Source organism: Musca autumnalis, unplaced genomic scaffold, assembly GCF_047663935.1.
Source record: "Musca autumnalis isolate F117 unplaced genomic scaffold, ASM4766393v1 scaffold_1, whole genome shotgun sequence".
Taxonomy (NCBI): Eukaryota; Metazoa; Arthropoda; class Insecta; order Diptera; family Muscidae; genus Musca; species Musca autumnalis.
In genome coordinates, this window is record NW_027411644.1 from 272,444,256 (window position 1) to 272,461,065 (window position 16,810).

A 16,810-nucleotide genomic window follows, 5' to 3' on the forward strand; every position below is an offset into this window, starting at 1 on the left:
GGCTGTCCTACTCACTTACTTAGCTGGCCCATTACAGAACATTTGTTCCATAGACCGAACTAAGAAAAGATTCGTGCTTCGCTTTCTGGAATACCACGCCTTGTCATCTCTTCATCCACTTGTTTGCGCCATATATTCTATGGCCTGCCAATTCTGCATGCACCGCCATGTGGCCCGTATTTATACGCTTTTTTAGCGTGTTCATCATCGCTCATTCTAATTGTGTGGCCTAGCCAACGCAATCGCTGCATCTCGATACGTTTAACTATATTGATTTCGTTGTATAGCAGATACAGCTCGTGGCTCATACGACGCCGATGTTCACCGTCAACGCTGATTGGTCCGTAGATCTTTCGAATCATTTTTCTTTCAAACACGCCAAGCACTGCCTTATCTGCTTGCGCAATTTCCCAAGCTTCGGAACCATACATTAGCACAGGTAGTATCAGTGTTTTGTAAAGCGTTGTTTTTGTTTGACGAGATGTGGCCTTGTTTTAAACTGCTTACTTAAGCCACAGTAGCATCTGTTGGCCAATACAATTCTTATTTTTATTTCACAACTGATGTCGTTTGTTGTGTTTACGACGGTGCCGAGGTATACGAAGTCTTTTACTATTTTGTCTTTTTGTCTTAAACATCTTTTGGTACTGAATTGTTCGGAGATGTTCTTTCCTATTTTAACTGAGGACCTAGTATCACCATTTGGCTGTCGAGGGCTGCCTTATAATCGACAAAAAGATGCAAATCGACACCTACCACTGTCGATTTGCATCTCTTGGGTCTTCTTCAGAATTTGCCGTAGGGTAAAGATCTGGTCAATGGTGGACTTGCCAGATCTAAAGCCGCATTGTTATGGCTCAATTATTTCGTTGACCATAGGCTTTAGTCGTTCGCACAATATCCCTGACACTATTTTGTAGACAATAGGGAGCATACAGTTTTATCACCTTTCTTGTGGACGGGACACAGGATAATCCGGTTCCAATCGTCGGTACTCGTACTTCCTGCAAGATGGTGCTAACTACCTGATGAAAACACTTTATCAACGTGTCGCCTCCAGCTTGGCTGGTAAGCCATCGGCTCCTGCTGCCGTATTATTCTTTAGCCGGTTTATTGCTGACTTTACCTCATCTTGGCTGGGCGGTATACATTCAATACCATCTCCTGGGATTGGATCTGTGGTATCTTCGTCGTCTTCCCTACTATTGGATACAAACAATTTGGAAAAATGCTCTTTCCCTACCCTGAGCACACACCAAATTTCCAAAGCCATCAGTTTGATGTTTGAAGGCCTGCGTACATAAGCTGCTCTGCCTGTTTGCCTTGCTTTCCTGCTTCATTTTTTGACATAATAAAAATAAAAGAATAAAGAAGGCCGAGGAAATTTCGAACTGGGTTGCCCTTTTCTTTTTTATTCTTTTATCAGAAGTAAGCAAGGTAAGCAGGCAAGGCAGCTTATGTACGCAGGCCTTAACTCTTTGGTAGAATTTTCGGACTTCATTCTGGCTCCTGAACATCTCTATTTTTCACACTCTCACTTTTCCATCTCCCTCTTTTTCCTACGGAAAGACATTTCTCCCCCCATGTCTCCCGATACCTCTCTCGTGCGCTATGCGTTGCTACTGACTGTAAAGTAGCCATATATGCCGAATTATTATCTTCGGTAGCAGCACGACACCCCTGATCATACCATAGGTTCCTTGGTGGAGGTCTTAACGTTTTTTGTCGGTAACTAAAAAAATACCTTAGAGAATCTCACTACAGGTTCAGGTTCACACGCCAACTATCAACCCAAGTTTTCTTCGTTCTTATGGGTGAACGCACGGAAAATGTTTGTTCACTACCTTTACCGGGTATTAAATCCGTGGACGTATAGAATAAATGTTGATTTGTGTTAAAGTGCAGAATTCTTGAACTTTGCGGAGTATGCATATGTAGAAATGGTTTGCCATAGACCATTTTGTGGGCATTCCTTTCGATAGCTCGGGTTCACCAGCCATATGAGTTGATCACCGTAGGCTTTAGAGCTTTTGGACTATTATGTCAGGAAGTATGGACTTCCCCACCAAACACATAATATCTTAAGTAAATTTTTCCAAAGGATTTTTGAACACCCCGTAAACGGTACTTAGGTGAAAATGTTGAGCTTTTGTGAGGAAGGTACCTGATGAAGTTGTCCAATAACTTGGAACTTGATGTAGGTTTAGAAGAAATTCCACGATTGGCACAATCGTCGTCTAATTGAACACTCAATTCGTGAGTTATGGTGCTCATCAGTTATTTTAGTTCGTGTCTGAAGGAGCTTTTGTTTCATTATCCCAGGAAATATAAACTTGCCGCCGAAAAAATGTTACTGTCGTCAAAGAGACCGCAGGCAAAAATTTTAAAATTTTATGTGGGAGGTACCCAAAGGAGTAGTCCACATCCGAACATGATCTATGTCTGGTAAAAATATTACGCAGTGCAGAGTATGGACCAAGTCAGTTAAGCACTTCGAGAGTTATGGTGCACACAATTTTAGCGAACAATTTGGAAACTTTGGGGGGGGGGGGGAGGGGTAACGGTAGGAACGGACCCATATGGAGCATTTTCGAACATAAACTAAGTTTGGATAAAATATTACGAGGCCAACATTTCTGGCCAATCTGGTGTTCCGTTCTCGAGTTATTGTGCGCTCAAGCCAGACGGACGGACATGGCTAAATCTGCTCCAAATTGTCTGAAACGGATTTCGTCCAAACATACTTGGAACCTAAAACAATTATTTCGATAAAGCACATTTTGGGTGTAAGAAAGTGTGTATAAGGCTAAAGGCTGAGGGTTTAAAAACTTTTTTTAAATCATCTCACCTCTCTTGCAGACCCTTTTGTTGAAGCATAAAATAAACAGATTTTGCTGTCAGTGGACCCAACAATTGCTCACCACCCATTAAACTCGCCTCCAGTTGTTCAATACTCTTTTCGGATTTAACAAATGCCTCTGCTAAACGCCTGTTGCGACTACCAGCACAAACTGTCAAAACATCAGCAATGCCGCAACTTTCAAATAAAGTCGACAATTTACAGCCCGGATAGAAGACATCAATGAAGCGTAACATTTCAATGAGACAAAATCTAATGCAAGCGGATTTGGTATTTTCATTCGACTGCAGGCCATCCAAAATACCCGAAGCAAAGGCAATTAAATGCTAAAAAACCAAAACAAATAAACGGAATAAATAAAGATATCCATTATACATATGTACATATTTGAACATTGGCACACAAAAAACGGGAAAGGAAGACCAACCTTTAAATAACCACAAACTTCAACACAATCAGCATCGTCAATAACAGTTACACGAAAGTTTGCCGTGCTAAAGAGATCCCTTAAAAGTTTGGAATGTTTCATATCCCGGCAACCCAAAGTGGCTTCACAATAACGATTCAATGTCAATTCACTGGCCAAATTAACAGCCATCAATACGGCACATGGAATCTTTTGTTTTTGTTGTTTCAAAAGAAATGCAAATTTCAAATAAACAAAAGTTTTTCTTTACCTTTCTTTGAAACTCGTTCATACCTTCAAATATTTCATAATGGTTTGTGAAATCAATTCAATGCCACCATTACCACCAGCATCCAAATTCTTGTCCACAAACCCCTTGATAACCGAAATTGCCATGGCATTTGGCTTTATTTTGCCCAGTAGTGTTTTACAAAAGTCCTCAATGAATTGTTTTGGCATTGCAAAAACAATGATTTCGGCATATTTCGCCGTCTCCACCAAATCTGTACAGGCCACCAGGTTCGATGGTAATTGAAGTTGTGGTAAATATTTCGCATTTATGTGGTGCGTATTGATCAATTCACTGAGCCGAACACCCTCGAAAAGTTCATCGTAGACAAACATATTTACACGTTCTTCAACGTCATCCAAAGAGGGTGCATTTTCAGCCAATATTTTGCCCAAAGCGGTGCCCCTTTTTAAAACAAAAAAAGGGAAAACTTTTAATGGGTTTTTGTTTGAAATTGAATAGCAAATAACGTACAAATTGCCCGAACCGATAACGCAAATTTGGATTTTTTCCATATTTTTTTAAATTGAAATTTGACAAAAAAATGCACAATCACTCCTTTCAAATTTACCCCCTGTTTTTCTAACAATTTTTTTTTTGTCCTCACACGAATTGTCAAATTTTGTAGATCGATTTACTCGCCTTAGCGCAAATGTGGAACGCTGATTTTTGAATGAGGAATTCTTAACTATATATAGAACGAGTATACGAAGAATTAGGTCTGTATGTCATCTAGGGGCTGAGCCATGGATGCCCAAATTATTACGAATATAGACGAACGAACAAAAAATAGTTACAAAAACAGGGGGTTAGAAAGGAAAAGAAAAGGGTAAAAACTATAAAACCTGTAGATGCTTACTAGGCGTTTACACAAGACAGACTGTCTGTCGGCTGTCTTCCAGCTGTCCATAATTTTGTCATAGACAGTCGGGTTAACAAATTTTTGACATTTTGTGAAAATTGAAATGATAATTAAAATGCGTTGAAAACAAAAGAACATGAACAAAACCAAAATATGTGAACGGAAAACAAAAAGAAATCGACGATTTTTATTCATAATTTTACAACTGTTTTTGCAGTTGTCTGGACGCCTACGTCACACAGTCAAATTTTGGGTTTTTGACAATCAGTACATGAACTCAACTGTCCTGTCATGTGTAAACGCAGGGTTAAAGGCCTGTGTACATAAGCTGGGGATTAATTCTGTTTCTGTGAAAATGTGAAATAAAAACTTTTATAAAGGAGAAAACTGGCAAATGGAAAAAATTATAAAGGAAATATTTTTCATTTAAAATTTTCATCGAACAAAAATCCAAATTGACGGGGTCGACGCGCAAAGCGTCCATAGAGCTCGGGCCAACTGTGAAAGTTGGTACCTATAATTTTGAGGTAGTTAAAGACGGCACTGCCATAGACACAACAAACAACATCAGTTGTGAAATAAGAAAAAGAATTGTATTGGCCAACAGATGCTACTATGGTTTAAGTAAGCAATTAAAAAACAAAGCCACATCTCGTCAACCAAAAATAACACTATACAGAACGCTGATACTACCCATGCTAACGTATGGCTCCGAAGCATGGGTACTTGCGCAAGCAGATAAGGCACTGCTTGGTGTGTTTGCGAGGAAAATTCTTCGAAAGATCTACGGGCCGATTTGCGTTGACGGTGAATAACGACGTCGTATGAACCACGAGCTATATCAGCTATATAAAGACATGAGTATAGTTAAACGTATCGAGATAAAACGATTGCCTCGGCTAGGCCATATCATAAGAATGAGCGATGATGAAGCCGCTAAAAAGGCGTATGAGTACATGCCACATGGCGGTGCCTGCAGAATCGGCAGGCCTAAGCTTCGATGGAGCATACAAGTGGATGAACAAATAAAAAGGCGCTGTATTCCAAAAAGCGAAGCGAAAAACAAAGAGGATTGGAGATCTTTTCTTAGTTCGGTCTATGGAACAAATGTTCTGTAATGGGCCAGCTACGTAAGTAAGTAATTTTCTCAATAAAAAAACCAAGGGATTGGCATATAGGGATACACCTATATTACCGTCCAAAATTTTTGGCACTTTTAAAAGAAGGTCCGATTGCAGGAAATCTATAGGTTTTAGAAAAACGTTATTTTTTAAATGATTAAAAAATCTCAGAAATACATATAATTTTCATAAACAATTTTAAGTTTTCTCGCAAAAAAAAAATAAATTCTCGGCGCTAAGTGGGTTATTTCTTTTTCCATTTGTAACGCATTGAAATAATCATTTGATACCCTCTTCTAAGTCGATCTAGTCATGTCCGTCTGATGTAATTACTCTAGGCCCGCAAAAATTGAGCTAGAGCGATACATTTTGTACCCGAGTTCCTTTTTTATAGGCAGGTCAAGTTCGAAGGTAGGCCCTCACAACGGTACTTCCCGATTTTCCGTATTTGGAGGGTTTTAGCTACATTTTTTGACTGAACTACCCGAAATTTGATATTTGATGTTCCATGCAGTTAAGAAACGTCTCCACAGGAAATTGTTAATATAGGTCCACGTTAAGGTATTCCACCATATAACGTTACTTCCCGATGTTCTTTATTTTGAGGGGTTTAGCTGAATTTTTTGACTGAACTGGCCGAAATATAGCATTTGCGGTTCCCTGCAGTCACAAAACTTCTACACCAAAAATTTTCAGCTAGGTCCATGTTTAGTTATAGCCCACATATAACTAGTTTAGGTATAGCTCCCACATAACAGTATCTCCCGATTTTCGGTATTTCGAAGGTTTGGCCTAAATCTTTTGCCTGTACTACCCGTAATTTGATGTTCACGAAACGTCTCCACAGAAAATTGTAAACATACGTCCATGTTTAGGTATAGCCCCCATATAACAGTACCTCCATATTTTCGGTATTTTGAGGGTTTTAGCTGCATGTTCTGACTGCACTGACCGTTGTGTAATGGTATGCACACCCGCCTTGCACACTAAATATCGTGGGTTCGATTCCCAGGCCAAGCAACATCAAAAATTTCAACGGTGGCAAAATACCTCTCAGTAATGTTGGCGACTTTTCCTGAGTATTTCAGCCATGTACAACTTCTCTGCAAGTGGTGTCTTAGGACACGCCGTTCGGACTCGGCAATAAACAGTACGTCCCTTGTCATTGAGCTAATATGATATGAGAGAAGTCACCCTTTTCCCGTATGGGATATTTGTAGAACAATTATTTATCACCGTAAAACGACATTTGAGGATCCCTGCAGTTACGAAACTTCTCCACCAAAAATTGTAGACATGCGTCCATGTTTCAGTTCGACACCCATATAATAGTATCTCCCGATTTAAGCTACATTTATTGACCGAACTACCTGTAATTTGACAAACATTGTGAAAGTGAATTATTCCATATAGCCCAATTTTAAGTCTTTCGACTTTATCTTGAATAGGACTAACGTGATTTAGGTTAACTACAATGTATATTGCTACAATGGCCGGTCTTAGTAACAACATTAAGCTACTAATTTACAAGAAGGTAATTAGACCTATTATGGTATGGACCCATTTATCAGACCATTTAAAAATCCTTCATGTGACTTATTAGGGGTTCCTGAATATTTTGGAGGCGGCACAGAACGTCAATAATGTGCTTGTCCAAGGATTCCTGTAATTTCTCGTTAACAGAGAGTGCCCTATGTTAAAACTTGCCATGAATTGCATTATTGAAATTATCAGAAGAAAGTTGCTCTGAAAAATCCACCGTTGACCAGAAATTAATCTTGTGTATTTTATCGATTTTAAACCACACGGCTGTCGAGGGCTATATACGTTCAAAGATATTCCGAGACATGATACTTGGTTATGCCGATGACGACATCGTGGGCCGATCAATAAAAAAAATATATATCTTTAAGTAAGTAAGCAACGGCAATAATCGGGAGACCCGACCATTTGATACGCTACACCATAATCCCTGTGCATACATTTTTCGAGGTTCAACATGTATTTTAGGAAGATACTAAAGTGATACATATGCCCTTTCGTTTCATGGCCATTTTAATATTTTGTGAATTTTGTTCGCGTTGAAATAACACCCTTTTGGTTCACATAACACCATTGTAAAGAAAAAGCTTTCAAAAATCCTACATGTGATGTTATCGCCTCTATTTGAGATAACAAATTAATTCTCTATTTGCCTAAATTCAGCTACTATTTGGAATTCAAATATCAATATTTACTTTCACACATTGTTATCACACTGCCGTTGAACAGCATCATAATCATTTGCATAAATTTTTGCACAAACCTACATGAACTATGAATTAATTATGCTGCTAATAAAGAAATAAACGTGGTTTATTTACTTTTCTCAAAAATGGTTAGCGAATGTTATCGACATACAATATTTGTGTTTAAATAGTACTTTAATATATTTTTGCCTTGTTATTCTATTTTGTTTGTAGCTATTTCTGTTTGTAAAGGTAAAATTGGATTTAAATGATAAAGCAATGAATTCGAATATTTATCCTAAGAAATCTTTGAATTTATTTAACATTTTAATAAATGAGCTATAAGACCAACTATATACATATGTTCACAAGGATTATGACTTTTTGACATTGTTTCTCAAAAATGATTTCCTGTGCCTATTAATGACTAAAATAACGTCTATTCTATTTATGTATTAAAAAAGGTCACGCACAAACCACTTTGAAATTTTTTAAATACAATGAAATGAAAAATTCTTCTTGGCCTATTATGGCCATTTATTCCATTTAAATATTGAAAAAGGTTCCGCACAAACCACTTTTAATTGATATGATATATGAAGTATCATTATATATGATATAAAATGATATATCTGAAATGATATGATGAAACAAAACGGCAATGACATTGCTTATACTGCTTACAGTGGCTTTAAAAGTTTGTCAAAAAAGATTTTAAATAAAAAAACAATGTAAAAACAAAATATCAATTTTTTTTTAAATTATTCATTCATTGTCTAAGTCTGAAGTATTCCCCCATTGGCTTAACTTCATCACTTTCCTCTTTGCAGAGAAAAATGTTTACAAAACGCACTGACAGCTTGCAAAATTTACTGATCGCTACCAATATCATGATTTCATCCCGGCGAAGGGGATTATCAATTGGCTTTTCAGTTTTTGAAATGATGATTTTTTAGTGAAAACCTGAACTCTTTAAGCATCGAGTATTCTCATGTTAATGAGAATGATGCTCACTTTTCGGCTTTCCAAAAAAACAACAGAACAAAATATTTGCAAGCTGACGGCACGATTCAACTAAGAAATCATCGATTTCTGTTAAGTTGAAATAACATCAGCACAGTTACCTGTGAGTGTGTTTTTGGAATTTTATTTACAAAATTCCGTTTTGCGCATGCCTTCGCTGTTTTTTGTTTGTTCTGTTTTAGTTGAAGATTCAATCATATGATTGTCTAAGTCTGGAGTATTCCCCCATTGGCTTAACTTCATCACTTTCCTCTTTGCAGAGAAAAATGTTTACAATACGCACTGACAGCTTGCAAATAACATCATATTCATATTTCAACTTAACAGAAATCGATGATTTCTTAGTTGAATCGTGCCGTCAGCTTGCAAATATTTTGTTCTGGTGTTTTTTGGGAAAGCCGAAAAGTGAGCATCATTCTCATTAACATGAGAATACTCGATGCTTAAAGAGTTCAGGTTTTCACTAAAAAATCATCATTTCAAAAACTGAAAAGCCAATTGATAATTCCCTTCGCCGGGATGAAATCATGATATTGGTAGCGATCAGTAAATTTTGCAAGCTGTCAGTGCGTTTTGTAAACATTTTTCTCTGCAAAGAGGAAAGTGATGAAGTTAAGCCAATGGGGGAATACTCCAGACTTAGACAATCATTATTCATTCATTTTAACAAAAATATATACGTAAAAAAATTAATTCAATTTTATGTACAATAAATGTTGTTATACTTATTTTTCTAAGTATTTTCCAACAAAGAATAAACTGTGTTGGTAGGCGTGCCTTGCTTTTATTCAGCATTTGTTCCACCGCAATTCTCAATTATCTTTGGCAAATTCAATTCAACTCCAGTATTTTCTGTAATCTGCAGTATCAGTATTATTTCTTCCTTCTCCCTCCAACTCTCGAAGATAAAAGTCCGCGTAAATACTATATGTTTTAAACCACCTATCATAAAATGTAAAATGTTTAAATAATTGTTGATACTAACCATGGTTCAATTATTAGAACGTTGGTCAGGTTCATAAAATTATAAAAAACAACTCTGATGCCGGTTTGCTTATAACATCAAATGACTAATAACAAAAGCAACAAGTTATTTTATTTGAAATATTTATTGTCATGGTTTATTTACATTCAATTGGAAATATAAATTTTTTTTCTATTTTTAAAACGCTTTCATCTTTTTTTATAAAATGCTTTTTTATACACTTTTGTCGCAAATCACGAGATCATTTGAATAAAGTACTGTAAAGTAAATTTCTTGTTACGGATAATAATTAAGTTTTAATTCATCTCCTACAACGAAAACTGACGTCAGCATGGAGTAAGACATATGTACCTCATTTCCATATTTAAGGTGATAGAAATGCAATTAGCCTACAACAATGGTTTTTGTCCTACCTTGTAATGATTATGCCATGCTGGATACTAACATTTAGAAATAACAACAAAACATAAATGTGTTGGTATTTGTCGGTGATTTGATATAGCCCTACATTAAGCTACCTACTATTTTGAAGCAAACTTGTGATACAAAAATCAATATATTTTATATACATACGTAAAAATTATGGTGTTTGTTTCTTTTTTTGGTCAGAGGCTGAGGGTACTTATTTGTTCTTTGGTCAATTCGATAAAAAATCACCTAGAGCTATTTCTAAATGCTTTTGATTTTTTATAACAATATTACAACAACATATAACGTGTCACAATGATATAAAATAAATTCAGTGGAAAACTAATTCTCAGGGTAAAATGGTGTAGGGTATCGCATGGTCGGCCCAGGGATGTAGCCCTTTCTTACTTGTTTTTTGAGTTACCAACAAAAAACGGTAACATTAAAACGCAAAATTATGACGGAAAAGTTTAAATAAAAGTTGACAACACTGTTGCTATCGGTAGAACTTTACTACACTTTGAACCCTAAATGCCAAATGACATCCAAGTACATTTAATCGGGCGGTCCAATTTTATGGCGGCTATTCCAAAACGATTATCTATGTCCATAACTTTTGGCGGATACTTTTTTGATCACTGGGAATCCTACTAAATGCTACATAGACATACATTTGTTGGTGGAGATGTTCCTTTTACTACATTGTACTCTCAATTCCAAATTTCAGAAAATTCAGATAGATAATATATAACTCTAAGTATAAAATTATTGCTAATTCGGTGTTGCTATTGCCGGGCGGTACTAATACCATACTATGATGGAAGGTATAAAAAGGACAATGACAACATAACAATAACAATTTAAATCTAAAATCTTCTGCAACAAGTAAGAAAGTATCAGTTAGCTGGGCTGTCGGAGATATACCCTCAGCCACAGACAAAAAACAAAACAACAACAGAACCAAACACAATAATTATGCCGTATATAAAATATACTATCAAAGTACCCGCTACTTCGTATGCGGAAAGGGAATAAAATACAATTAGAGAACACTGATGATGAACGCGGAATTTTTGTATACTAATAGTTATTTTAATTTCTATTTCATTTCATTTAAGTAATGTTCGTTCAACTTTAGTTGGATTTCCAAGAAATCGTAGTATGTAACCACTACACACCATCAGCGCCCAAATCTTAAATTTCTGATTTATTGCTTTATCCATTCTCTAAAAATCGCACAGTATTTAATTCCCTTTTACTTCGAATTTCCAAAAGTACGACCTTTTTTCAGAGATACATACCTACAGTGATTTACGTTGAAAATTTCAGAATTCTGGTTATACCCTCAGCATTTATGCTAATGAGGGTATATGACGAAAAGTCAAAAAAAAAATTAACATTGATGAAGCCAAGGTTTGCACTGTTATAAATTGCGAAATATTACAGTGTACCACGAAACATGACCATAGTTGAATCAAACGTAGTGTTTTTAACCAAAGCTGAAAAATGTGGCTAAAAAAGTTAATTTGCGCGGAAGCGATGACCGCGTAAATGAATAAAAATAGATAAAAACGCGTTGAAGCAAACGAGTTTTTTTACGTTGTTAATCGATTGGCGGTTAAACCGTTTAAATTACGGATATCTGTCCAAACTAAAAGTAAAAGAATACAAAATGAACATTACACTTCTAATGTATCACATTTCAAAATCTCCACTACATCCACCTTTTATGGATGCTGACATCTTGAAGCCAGATTTTAGGTGGTTTTTGTATTTTTGGTCTAACAGCGACGCGCATTAGGGTATTTCAGAAAACATATAATAGTATCAAAGTACTCGCGATTATGCATAATTTGATATGAATATTGACTATGTAGCCCAGACAGCATCACAGTAATCCACTGCCAAAGGCCAAAATTTAGTGCTATAGTGCCTCATCGAAATAATGGTTTTAGACCCCAAGTATGTTTGGACGAAATGTGTTTCATACAATTTGAAGTCGATTGAGCAATGTTCGTCCGTCTGTCTGTCTGGCTGGCTGGAGCGCAAGATAACTCTCGAACGGATCAACCGATTCTATCCAAAATTTGGCTTTCGTAATATTTTGCCCAAACTTAGTTTAAGTTCGAAGATGGGTTATATCGGTCCACTCCTTCCGGTACCTCCCCCACAAAAGTTCGAAAATGTTCGGAAATTTTGTACGTACGATAACTCTTAAAGCGAGTAACCGATTTGGTCCATACTTTGCAAATCGTGTAATGTCTAACAGACTTAGACGAGGTTTAAATATGGACTCAATCGGTCCACTCCTTCGGGTACCTCCCACACAAAATTTGGGATAAGTTCAGTTTAGGACCTGCTCTCGAACCGCTTCGATTTTTGTTTCAGCAACTTGTATTCACTGCCCCCCACACGACGGTACACATTTCATCAGGGGCAAGTCCACACTTCCTGAGAAAATAGCCTGAAAGTTGCAAAAAAGAACCCCTATGACACCGTGTGAGGTGGTTGGAGCGCAAGATAACTCTCGAACGGATCTGCCTATTCGGTTCAAAATTTGGCCTTAGTAATATTTTGTCCAAACATAGTTTAAGTTCGAAGATAAGCCATATCGGTCCACTCCTTCAGTTACCTCCCCCACAAAAGTTCAAAAATATTCGGAAAAATTGTTCGTACGGTAACTGTTGAAGGGAGTGGCCGAATTGGTCCATACTTTACACATCCTAATATATCTACTAGATATAGATCAGGTTCAAATATGAACTATATTTGTCCACTCCATCCGGTTCCTCCCATACAAATTTTCGGATAAGTTCACTTTAAGACCTGCTATCGAATCACTTTGATTTTTGTTGAAGCAACTTGCATTCGCTGCCTCAATTACGAAGGTAAATTTTTTTCAGGGTAGGGATACGTAAAATCGATAATCGATTATTCTTAATCGACTTTCGAAAGACGGAGTCAACTATTATTCGTAGTCGACCATTAGTCGTAGTCTATTGTTATTCGTAGTCGACTATTAAACGTGGACGACTATTAGTCGTAGTTAACTATTGGGTGTGCTAAAACCGCGTTTGGAAATCAATGGAAATGGTCGATTATAATCGGTTTTCGGCGGTTAAGGAATAATCGAAAGTAGACTTTTAGTACATTCTCAAATAATCGACTAACCGAAAATCGAGTTTTATACCCTAGACAGACGGCAGAGTTAATTTGCATTAAAAATGTCCTAATTTGAATTAATTTTTCACCCTGACAGACGATAGTATCTGCATTTATGAAACAGCTGTTTGTGTTGTTTGTTTGTACCCAGCAGAAATGGTCAGAAATGGTACAAACAAAAGTTCGCCAAAATATGCGAAACAAATACACTTTCTACCTTTGATCTTTTCACCACTATGAAGCAAAAATAAATTTAATTTATTCGTGATGTTTTTGAGTATTTTTAATATTATAAAAATATTTCAAAACTTTAAAAAAACATTTGAGGAAGATATCATTTTCGATAGAATTGGTATGGTGGGCAAAGACATAGAACTGTAAAGATTGGACATAGTGCATAATGCAGTTCAATTTTACTATTAAACCATAGAGGGTGTTTGTGTATAACAGACAACTAACAGAACACGACGGCAACAAAAACAAGTATAACATAATTTTATGTCACCATATTGGAACATAACAGTATGTTAGACCTCCAGCGCCATCCGCCGATGTATAGTAGCAATGTAAATGTCCCATCTTGTTATATTTTATGTCTTTGTGGTGGGTAATGAAATTTTTTGTGAAAATAAATATTTGAAAAAGTGATTTGTTAGAAGGCGTGAAAAACGATTAGCTGTAATTCTACTCGCGAAAGACTACTACTTATTTTGAAGAAACGCGAAAATTGCTGATTTGCTTTCCCTTTTTATTTTCTTAAACATGGAAATTTGACTAAAGACAATTGATTTTCAACAGCATTGCCATATTGAAATTGCTAAATTCAGTTTAAATTTCCTTTGATTTTGTGCATTAAGAATGTGGATAATGCACGAATTAATTTGAATTAAGGCAGTTAATGCAAATTAACGCTGCCGTCTGTCTAGGGTATTAAGTTTTTTACGAAAACCGTAGTTCAGGGGCAAGTCCATACCTCTTGAGCAAACAGCACGAAGGGTGCAAAAACCCCCTATGGCACCATATATACTGGCTGGAGATCCACTTCCATAATGGTCAATGTCGATCCATTCCTTTAAGTTTCTCCTCTTTAATGATCTTTAGTTCTAATAAACATTTTTGTCGGTTCATACATCCAAAATTTTTAAAACCCCCTAAATACATACGTTTTTGGGAAAAAATTGTTTCAATATACACAGGCTGAGGGTATATCTCTGTCGGCAAAGCTGACTGATACTTCTTTACTTGTTTTATCCTTTCAAAGAATTTGGTACTTTTCGTACCCTTCCAATAAGAATTTCCGAACACCCAACCTTCGGAATTTGTGGTTTGACAGGGTAGAAAATCTTTATTCAAAAAATGTTTGAGGTATTCATTTTTGAGGTATTTCAATTTATCAAGGGGTAAAAATCTTCTTGCCGCATTTGTTAACAGTCGATCAAAAACGCATAAGAATGAACATTTCTCAAGCTTGTTTGGATCGTTTTAAGCGAAATAAAATGGATTTTAAGCGTCGTTTCATAACTGTTGATGAGGCATGGATCCACCACTATACTCCAGAGACAAAAGAACAATCCAAACAATGGGCTGAAGCTGGAGGAAGTGCCCCAAAGAAGGCAAAAATAATTCAATCGGCTGGTAAGGTTATGGCAACGGTTTTTTGGACTTCAAAGGTATTTTATTGATTGACTATCTGCAAAAGGGTAAAACAATAAATTCAGAGTACTATTGCAACCTTTTGGATCAATTAAAATTAAATCTTAATTCCAAATTTCAGGATTCTAAATGTATCCGATCACCTAACACCCAAATGCACCGAATTTGGTATCATTTAGTACTCATCGTACCCATTAATACGCATTTCTAAAACTGTCTCAATCATAAACTCCAACAGTTATCTTAATTCCAAATCCCTAGATTCCAGCTCTGTTCGTTCACCCAAATCCAAATTGTACCAAATTTAGTACCGCTTAGCAATTTTCTGACCTATATGTACGAATTTCCAAAACTACCTCAATATCTCAATCCTACACTGCAAACGCAATTTTTATTCCAAATCTCATGGTTTCCAGCTCTATCCGTTTACCCAAATCCGACTTGTACCAAATTTGGTACCATTTAGTAATTTTTTACCCATAAGTACGAATTTCCATAACTACCTCAGTCATACACTCCACAGTAATCTTATTTCCAATTTTCATTATTATAGCTGTATCCGATCACCCAAATCCACATTGTACCAAAATTTGGTACAATTAGGCGAACTATCTCAATCCTTCACTCCAAAAGCATTCTTTGTTCCAAATCTCATGATTCTAAATGTATTCGATCACCTAAGACCAAATAGTACCGAATTTGGTACCATTTAGACTACTGCAATCCTAAACTCCAACTGTTATCTTAATTCCAAATCTCAGGATTCCAGCTCCATCCATTTACCCAAACACAAATTATAAAAATTTTGGTACCATTTAGTACTTTTCGCACCCATAAGTACGAATTTCCAAAACTACTTCAATCCTATAGTAATCTGAATTTCAAATCTCAGGATTCCAGCTCCGTTCGTTTACCCAAATCCAAATTTGGTACAATTTAGTACTTTTCGTACCCATATGTGCGAATTTCCAAAACTGCCTCTATATCTCAATTCTACACTCCAACAGTAATCTTAATTCCAAATTTCAGGATTCCAGCACCTAAATCCAAATTGTACCAAATTTTGTACCATTTAGTACTCTTCGTACCCATAAATACGAATTTCTAAAACTTCTTCATTCCTACACTCCAACATTAATATTCATTTTAAATCTCAGGATTCCTGCTCTGTTCGTTCACTCAAATCCAAATTCTGTTAAATTCAGTAGCATTTAGTACTTTTCATACCCATAAGTACAAATTTCCAAAACTACTTCAATCCTACACTGAAACATTAATCTTAATTCGAAATTTTAGGATTCTAGCTCTATTCGTTCACCCAAATCCAAATTGTACCACATTTAGTACCATTTAGTACTTTTCGTACCCATATGTACGAATTCCCAAAACCGCCTCCATATCTCGAACAGACACTCCGACAGTAATCTTAAATTCAAATTTCAGATTTATAGCTCTATCCGTTCATCCGATTCAAAATTGTACCAAATTTAGTACCATTTAGTACTTTTCGTAAACATAAGAACCAATTTCCAAAACCATTTCTTATGTCACTATAACTTCCCATCCTTTATTCCAAGATTCAAGATTCTTGCTATATCCTTTCAAAATATACAATTTGTACTAAATTTAGTAACTTTTAGTACATTTCGTACGATTACTCTCCATCAGTGACCCTCATTCCGAATTTCAAAATTCTAGCTCTACCGGTTCGCCAAATACAAATGGTACCATATTTAGTACTTTTCGTACCGTTCTAGTTCGAATTTCAAAAAACCCAGCCTTATCCGATCTATTCGGACCAAGAGTCACCCTC

General features: G+C 36.2%; 1 protein-coding gene across 1 annotated transcript in view; it reads right to left on the reverse strand.

The window, feature by feature from the left end:
• The window catches only part of LOC141391928 (glycerol-3-phosphate dehydrogenase [NAD(+)], cytoplasmic-like), an 86,837-nt gene extending 82,510 nt beyond the window's left edge, over positions 1–4,327 (reverse strand). Inside the window, exons 1-4 of the mRNA XM_073964668.1 lie at positions 4,030–4,327; positions 3,561–3,960; positions 3,288–3,476; positions 2,849–3,186 (exon numbers count right to left, since the gene is read on the reverse strand). Of these exons, the coding sequence (XP_073820769.1) occupies positions 2,849–3,186; positions 3,288–3,476; positions 3,561–3,960; positions 4,030–4,070 (968 nt within the window). The 5' untranslated portion in view covers positions 4,071–4,327. The remainder of the gene's footprint in view (positions 1–2,848; positions 3,187–3,287; positions 3,477–3,560; positions 3,961–4,029) is intronic.
• Positions 4,328–16,810: the final 12,483 nt, after the last annotated feature.